This window comes from Episyrphus balteatus, chromosome 1, assembly GCF_945859705.1.
Source record: "Episyrphus balteatus chromosome 1, idEpiBalt1.1, whole genome shotgun sequence".
NCBI classification, from domain to species: domain Eukaryota; kingdom Metazoa; phylum Arthropoda; class Insecta; order Diptera; family Syrphidae; genus Episyrphus; species Episyrphus balteatus.
This window is the reverse complement of record NC_079134.1, coordinates 51,703,292-51,712,286: the sequence shown is the minus strand read 5'-3', so window position 1 is coordinate 51,712,286 and position 8,995 is coordinate 51,703,292. Positions and strand designations below refer to the sequence as shown.

The following is an 8,995-nucleotide window of genomic DNA, read 5'->3' as shown; positions in this document are numbered from 1 at the left end:
GCGTTTTTTTCTAAATCATCGCTAAAGGGTATCAACTTTGGAGTCTCCATACATAAAATAAATAAAAAAATAATTATTTTTAATGTTTCTTATTATTAATATGTAACAAAAGCTGCATTTCGAAATTGTCGTCCTTAAGTTGGCATCTATTTGGGGTCAGGGCAAGCTTAGCAATGCTTAACAATCTCTCAACTGCCGCACTGCTTGGAAGGGCCGCATTGTACCTCATGAAAATATTTTTTATGGCTCCGAATTGTTTGCTCTCGAATATTTTTAGGCTTCTGCTCTGTCGTAGTTGAAGTCGTTGAGAATTTTCATTTTCAAATTTGAAGAAATTTCCACGTCTTTTTCGTCTGAGTCCCAAAATGATGTTCCCGTCGCTGACTCATTTTGAGAACCAGAATTAGTTGTCTCAGAGGAGCGGTGAATGTTGATTTTTGATATAAGCAGATCTTCTACTGCTCAAGCCTTATTTGAGAAGTGTTTCCTTATAAACTCGACCTTAAATTGTGGATGGACTGCTGCTGCCACTAGGAAACCAAAATTGTTCATCACATCCGAAAATCTGAAATGAAAATTAGACAAAATTATAAGAAAAGTCATGAATCGTATACTAAAAGTTTTTAAAGATGATATTTAACTTTTGTCCAACGAATTGCTTAAGAAAGTTGTTAATTCGCCGCAAATACCAGTATGGTTTCGTTGTAATTTTGCGAATTTATCCTTAACTTTGCATAATACGGGTATCAGGGATCCGATGAAAATATTTTCCTCTCCTTGCAAAATATCAACTGCGAATACAATAGGCTGAAATATCTAATTGGGAACATAATTATTAATATATTGTAAAGAAAGAAAAAAAATGTATTTTTTTTAAGTTTGTATACTTACGTCATACAAATTTGCTAGGAAAGCAATCTCTTCTTCGGAAAAGTTATCTACTTCAATATTTTCACACATCACTTTGAATTCGTTGAATTTCGTTTTCAAGCCTAAGTTCATACCCTGGAAGCCTCATTTTTAATGTATATATTTTTCACAAAAACTGATTAACTTGTTTTCAAAGGCACTAACGGCCATATTATTCACTAGTTTAAAAAATACATCTGGATGTAAAGAAATTGAAATGTCAAAAATAAATCCAAATCCATGATATTGACTATCACACAGAGAAAAAAATAGTAATTTTTAATTATTTTCATAGTTAAAATCGGGATAAATATTTTGGATTTGGATTTATTTTTGACATTTGACAATTTTACATGCAGATGTATTTTTTAAACTAGTGAATAATATGGCCGTAAGAGTTGACTGATTGTCATTGTTAAAAAAAAATGTTTATATAGAATTTTTTGAAATTCTTATCTGTAGCTGTAAAAATTAATCAGCTCCCGTCTTTGAAATATTACCGTTAGAAAATCCTGCTACGGACTACTTCGGACCTTATTCTTTTATATAAGGAAAATTGTTAGAAGATATTTAGTAACGGTTTCTATAAGAATTGTTTTCCTTCTTTCAAGAACTGTTTAAATCTTTCCGATACATTTTTTACTGCCCGAGATATCTTCAGTTGTTTGGCATATTATATCTACCATAGAAATTATAACGTCATTATCTCCTTTATGATAATATGAAGCCAAAGCCATTGGGTGCGTTCACGTACCGATCCAAGGGTATCCGGATACCTTTGTGTTGTTGTAATCCCATATAAAATCTCAGCTGATCGATCAGCTGTGTTGACAAGCAAAAAAATCCAAAGGTATCCTAAAAATTTCTGGATTCTCGTGTATCTTATGGGAGATTTGATGAACAGCTGATTCGTGTTCACAAACGTATCGGATACTTAGGTATCTTGGATAGGGTATCTGTGCGTACGTGAACGCACCCATTTACTTCATTTTAAGATATCTCGGGCAATATCAAAGATATCGGAAAGATTTAAAATGTTCTTGAAAGAAGGAAAATAGTTCTTATAGAAACCGTTACTAAATATCTTCTAACAATTTTCCTTATATTAAAGAATAAGGTCCGAAGTAGTAAAAAAAAACGTTTTTTTGCATTTTCTATTGCTTATGTATTGCAATAAAATTTGAAGAGATAGCGTTTTACTTACCTTTGTTTGCTGGAATTTTGCTTTATTTTATAAATTTAATTGAAACGTTTGAATTTTATTTTTTTATTCCTTGAGTGTCAACTGTCTATCAAATTTTAACTCCATACTTCAGTGTTGACACTTCTTGTCAGTCGAAATGAGATAATTTGTAGTGAAAACACTTCTTTGGTCATTTGCTTAATTACCTCATTTGGTTTGTAGTGAAAACAGGCTATTATTACAATTTTGTTGTGCTGATTTTGTATGAACATTTTTTTTTTCGCTTCAGCTGCTGATTGTGAATCTTTTTGTTTTAACTATTGTGAATTTTGTTTGTGCCTGATTCATGAATTGGCTATTTTATCATTTTCACCAACCACTACCGAATTATGTGGCGTTGTAAGCACTACAAAGAAAAAGTGACCACAATCAGCTGGTTGATGACAGATGTCAAAAAATGAATGTGCAATTTTTTCGTAAACAAAATAGAAATAGAAGGCAAACCAACTAAAATACCGGCGATAATTTATATTCCAAATAAATATTATTATTCAATAATTCATTGTATTTCCATTTTTATAATATTATATCGAAATGCCACACGGACATTCTCACAATCATGGAGACGAATGTGGTCACGAAGCAAGCGATATTGACCATGCTCTCGAAATGGGCATTCAATACAGTTTGTATCAAAAGATCGATCTAGACAATCTAGAATGTTTAAATGAGGAGACTGAAGACAGTGGCAAAAAGGTCTTCAAGCCATACGAAAAGAGGCTTGATTTTAGTGAGGTAAAAATGGTCTAATTGGTTTATCAATAGAATAACTTAAGTTGGAACTTTTACAGTTTGTTGTTAGCGATGCCGATGAAGAACTTCTTTTCAATATTCCCTTCACGGGGAATATTAAACTCAAAGGAATTATTATAGTTGGCGCAAATGATAATTCACATCCTAACAAAGTTAGATTGTAAGTATTTAAAGTGAATACCTACAATATTTATATTTTAAATAAATTAATGCATTATTTTTTTATAATAAGATTTAAGAATCGTGAAAAAATGTCATTCAGCGACGCAGAAATGAAAGCTGATCAAGAATTTGATTTGACTCGAGATCCAAGAGGAGAAATTGAGTATTCACCAAAGTATTAAACAAACAAAATTGTTAATTTCTCTATTTGCTAAAAATTTATTTGAAATTATTTCAGAGTTGTTACTTTTTCATCGGTTCATCATTTATCTTTACATTTTCCATCGAATTTTGGAGCTGACAACACTCGCATTTACTACATTGGTAAGAAAACTATAAAGTATTCATACTAAGGGCAAATTTATTGAGATTCCATTAAATTTTGAAATATATCGTTTTAGTTAACGGCGTTGTTAAACTATTTACTTTTACTGGCTGAATACAATGGTGTAGCTGTGGCTGAAGCTTGTAGTACTGTCAAAATTTTACTGAGGGAAATAACAACAAATGTTGGCGGCAGATGAGCAAAAAGTTGAGAATTCTTCAACTTGCGCTACAAGCTATAACCACAGCTACACCATTGTATTCAGGGGGTTAAGTATACATCATTAAAAATTCATTTAGTTCACTATTCTTTAGTTGAAGTCCTTACTTTTAATGGAAACATCAAATTTAAAACTCTGTTAAAAATATCCTAGATATTTTTTATTTTTTTTTAATAATCTGTCAAAAGCTACGATTTTATCAAATCAAATATATTTGAATTTTAAGATTTGAAGGAAAAACATAAAAACTATGGCCCGTAAGTATTTTGCAGCTGAAAATGCCATGCGAAAATCCACGAGAGTAACGATATACCTACCAGTGGTAACCAAATATTGCTACAACTGAACCCATTCTTCTTGGTTCACTGAAATTTTTTATTTTTTTTTATTTTTTCCAGGGGTGTAAAATAACAACATCAATTTAGGAAGGTGTTATCTGCATTCATCAAGCGTCATTATCTTAAAAGTTAGCTTTAGATCTATGTATTTTCGAAATCTCTCTCATTTCCAAACAAAAAGTTGTAAGCCAAAAACTTTAAACAACGATTACTCAAAACTAAAAATTTGGCACTTAACCCCTTCTTCTTTTCATGGCTTCAATTGCAATGTTTTGAGATAGCTACTTATATTATGCAGTATCTCAAACCTGATTAGTTTTGAAGTGGAGAATATAATCTAGTAGATCTAGTACTATAGTAGGGGAGCCCGAGATGCTAAATTTGCAGTTACTCAAGCGCCATGGGGACCTATTGGATTGCGAAGATTAAGTTCTAAAACGAAAAAGAGTATATGGAAGTTTTCCATTTAAGTGGGGATAAGAGCTTATAAACACGTTAAGAAAATGTAAAAAAAAAACTGCCACATTGAAATACTCGAGCGCGTCAGATATTAATAGGGTATACTCGCATTGACTTTGTGATAACCGATAAATATTAATCTGACGATAAGACAGTGGTGGGTGGCTACAAAAAGCGGTAGAAGAAATAAAAAAAAAAAGTTATTCGAGCGTGTCAGTTTTTGAGAGGGTACGTTCAGTGAACTCCTAATAGTGTTCAATTTGAATAACTGACGATTTGGACGATTTTGGAAAAAAAATTGTTAACTTAAGTTACTCGAGCGCGTCAGATTTTTCTACTGTAGGTTCAGCTCGATGTCGGAGTCACCCTAAATGATAATCTGACAATTATGTTAAGGTGTATTGCTAATCTGACAATTTAAAAAAAAATTAGACAGTTTTTGAATAAAACAATATTTTTCGTTTCTTCTGGTTATTACCTACTGGATGTAATACAAAATTTACATTATATACATATTATATACAAAGGTCAATCAATAATAATAATAATTTAATATTCATAATAACTGGATTCGTCTTCCAGGTTGGTTTCCACTTGTTCAAGTTTGTCGTCATCTCGTGTTTCTCTAAGCAAAAATGGTTATGATACTAACTTGATAATCTTTCTTTCGTCTGATATTATATTATTAAAAAGTAAACGTACCTAAAGTCATAAGTTATACTCGTCTGGTCTATAACGAAAAAAAAAAAATACCCCAAATCTAAGAACATTACGTAATGACCATCAGACGATCAGAGCTTCTATATTTATTAAAGATGGGGCTTTTGCTATAAAGTTAAGAATGTCACGTTATACCTCGATACAAAAATTTGAGTGTTGGACCGGACTGGATATTCTCCGATAGTAAATTCCATATAAAACGTCTTTTGGGGCTTATTCCCTTTGACACGTTATTTTTTATCCAATTTAATGAATTCTTTAGATTTTTTAAGTCAATCCGAGTGTAAGACAAAAAAAATTAAGATATTTCGACAAAAACGTTTAAAACTCAGCAACACGAACCAAAAAATTGTATTTTTTTTTTTACTGTACGTTCATGCTTTATCGATAATTTTGGCTATATTGCCCCATGAAAACCGTCAGATTATATGTTTTTCGTGTTCCTGATAAAATTCCCTTCAGAATAAAAAAAAGTTAATCGCGCTCGAGTATTTCGAGGTGACGTTTTTTTTTTACAACTTCGTGCCTCTCCCATTTTCTTATGCCACGCTCAAATTGTCAGATTATTGAAATATACACTTTTCTAGATGTACTTCACCTACCATTTCTTAATCTGACGCGCTCGAGTATTTCCGAGGATCGATATTTTTTTACTAATCTGACGGGCTGCCCACAACGCAGACCACTGTATCAAGCTTTTATATTTGGTAGGAGTACATTACTGAGTACAAGCTTTCTCCCCATATGATTTTCTGACGCGCTCGAGTAACGCGCGAAATCCCTTCCTGGGCTCCCCTACTACTATATGTGCTCTTTGCGCTCTGCGAAGTAAAAGGGAAGTGCATTAATTTCTTTGAATTTTGTGCTTATAAAAATTCTTAATTTAAGTGTTGTCTATTTAACCCTCACCAGCATAGATAACAAATTCTTGCAAGCTGCAGTAATTTTAAATATAACTTATAAACGGAATAAATACATATATATAATACACCTGCACAAATATTTTAGTCTGGACTTTTATTCATAATTGTGTTGTTAATTTTAGATCATTTGACATTTTTCAAATAAAATAATAATTAAACAATAAAGAAATGACGTTTGACAATAATGGAGTCGAATTTGGCTTTTTTGTCTTATAGGACTTTTAAATTTAATGCTCAATTAGTTAATGAAGTCAAACTTCAAAAAATGCTGAAAAATGACTGAATTTATTAAATTTGTTTTTAATTTTAAAATACCCTTTATTAATGACGCTTTTCAATTTAATGGAGAGTCAATAAATTGGCCATAAGTAAATTAAGCGAGGTAACACTTTCGTTTTATATAGTAAGCTTAGTTTAGTTAAGGGTAAAAGCTTGTATAGCGTCTTACGCACTAAGTCAAAAAGGACCAATTGTGCCTTTGTAATACTACGAACTTTAACTGGAAAAGATATTCACCGTAAGAGTTAAACCATTTAGAGTTCTGACAAAGCGAAAGAGGCTTTTTACGATCATGAGCTTTAAAATTTGTTAAAGTAGTCACAAGTATTGCGTTTGTAGGAAATCAAAATTTTTTCTTCTTCTACATCCACACAACTCCTGCATAAACATTTCTTCTATCTACCAATAGCTCCAGTTATGAGATCTGTTAACAGTAACAGTTCGATGTTTCAGTGGTATCTCGGTTTACCATAAGTTTACAAGTAGCGATGTGTACACCAATGTTTGCCTTGTCGGCAAGATATGTAATGTATGTATATGTATTGCGCAAGAGTGACGATCTAAAGTTTAGACTTGCGATAGAATTTGAGGGGCTTGATTTCAGGTATTTAAGGGCAGAGAAAATGGGGAATCGATATTGAACATCACGTTTTTTTATCCAGGATTATACTTCTTTTATAACCAGTATTTCTGCTTTGAATACGCTACAATAGTTTAAGAGGTGGAAGTAAAATGTATTTTTTTTTCGAAAATTGTTCTTATTTTTAAATTTACGATTTCTTAGACCCATTTGCTCGAGCAAAATTTTACATTCGAAGCTCTACTTTATGTAGCGGTTGTTTACCTTTTGTGACAGTTTACATTCAAAAGTTCAATGTTCAACTTAAATGTGTATTATGTGTGTTATCTGTGTATGTATTCTTTGTGTTACAAGAAATTAAACAATTTTTCATAACAAATTTTATGGTTTTTAACCTTAAAGTGGGCACAACGCCAAAACCATTAATTCGCAAAATTGTAGTTTTGAGAACAACGGCTTCAAAGTTTTGGAAACTCATGCAAACTTGTGGAAACTTGTGCAACGGACATTGATAGTTAGGCTTCTAGGAATCAGTTGGAGGATTGGGGTCGATGCAGTGAATAGAGGGACCGATAACAAGGTGAATGACGCATTGAAGTGGAAATGTCCAAAAATGCAGATTCGCGGTTATGACTTTGTGCCGACGATATATCAGAGAAATAAAACACTAATAATTCAATATCTTTTATTTTTTTATTATTAGAAACATTATTCGTTTTCTAGGACATTCACCTGTCGAAAAAAAACTTAACTTTAGATAAAAACTGAGAAATAAAATAAAAAAAAGAACTAAACTTCACTTTGGTTAAAAGTTCTTTTCCATCAAGTCTGAGAAGAATTTTGCGAAGGAATGCTCAAGAAAATACTTTAAATTCAATTTCGTAAGCAAAAATTTAAGCAAATTCTTTGATCCAATGGCCAAAAGCCTGCCCAAATAATCACTTGAGAAAAATCTAAACTTGAGTGATGACTAAGAACTAAATCAAAAAATTTTTTTCGAAATTTTTATATAAAACGTTTAAATTTAATTCAAGAGTACTTCTATTTAGTACATCATGCGTCTCAGTTGTCGATTTTTTTAATTACAAAAAGAAATCATGAATGTACGAGAATATTTAACATTATTTTATTTTTCTTTACAATATATTTTCTTTTTAGCCTAAAGCATTTTTAATAATGATAGAAAAGTGAATAAATACCATGCAAAACATTTTTGTTTGTCAAGCTCTTCAGAATAGGCAGAAATTCCCATTTTCATCAGTTCATCGTGAACTTTGTTCTCTGAAGTTCTTTTTTCTGTTTTGAGAATAAAATACATATAATCAGAAAGATCAAATTTTTGTTCAAAGGTGGGTGATTCAATAAAGGCAGTCGTCGTAAAATGGCATCCCAAAAACTTAAAGCCATGATTTTCCCGGAGATAAATATCTCCAAATGACTCTCTGCTTAATTCAAAAATACAATGCTTATTATACAGTATTGTTATTTGAAGGAAAGAGTCCCCGTCATCAATGGACATCCCTTCAAAATAATCGTCCTGGTTTTCTCCTTGTCTAGTATGAATATCCAAACAATATGAGGTAAAACAAACGTCCATGGCTTCTTTAATCCCTTCGAAGCTCGAATGTAGCTTCATTCACATATAGGAACCGAAAATTTAAACTGAGATAGTATTTGGAAAACATTTTCATATTTTGTGAGTTTTTTTTCCTTATTTTTAATTTTTTTAATTTATGTTTTCAAGTTAAAATATGCTAGAAATGTTGTTAATGTTATTAATTTTTTTCTTTATGTTATCAGTATACATTACGTTTCTATCATTTACACTTTTTTGTTTTCAGGACTACGTGGTGAATTCAGCGAAGCACATTTCCACGGTGTCACCATATGCACCTATGAATCCGCACCAAATGCTGCTGATCATAAAAACAAACTTTATGATTCCGTCAGCAAACAGATTGAGTAAACGAGGAATAAATAATAATAAAATAAAAACGAAACAAAACTTTAAATAGTTCTTAAAACTTTTGTAATATAAATTTATAACTTTATTTCAAATTAAAAAGCAATTAACAAAAAAAAAA

The 8,995-nt window shown here is 31.4% G+C and overlaps 1 protein-coding gene across 1 annotated transcript; it reads left to right on the top strand.

The window, feature by feature from the left end:
• The first annotated feature begins 2,555 nt into the window (after positions 1 to 2,555).
• Positions 2,556 to 8,910, top strand: LOC129905163 (PITH domain-containing protein GA19395). The gene is made up of 5 exons (XM_055980570.1): positions 2,556 to 2,887; positions 2,944 to 3,065; positions 3,138 to 3,242; positions 3,306 to 3,391; positions 8,753 to 8,910. Exons 1-5 carry the CDS (start codon positions 2,687 to 2,689, stop codon positions 8,875 to 8,877), a joined length of 639 nt encoding a protein of 212 aa, XP_055836545.1. The 5' UTR covers positions 2,556 to 2,686; the 3' UTR covers positions 8,878 to 8,910.
• Positions 8,911 to 8,995: the final 85 nt, after the last annotated feature.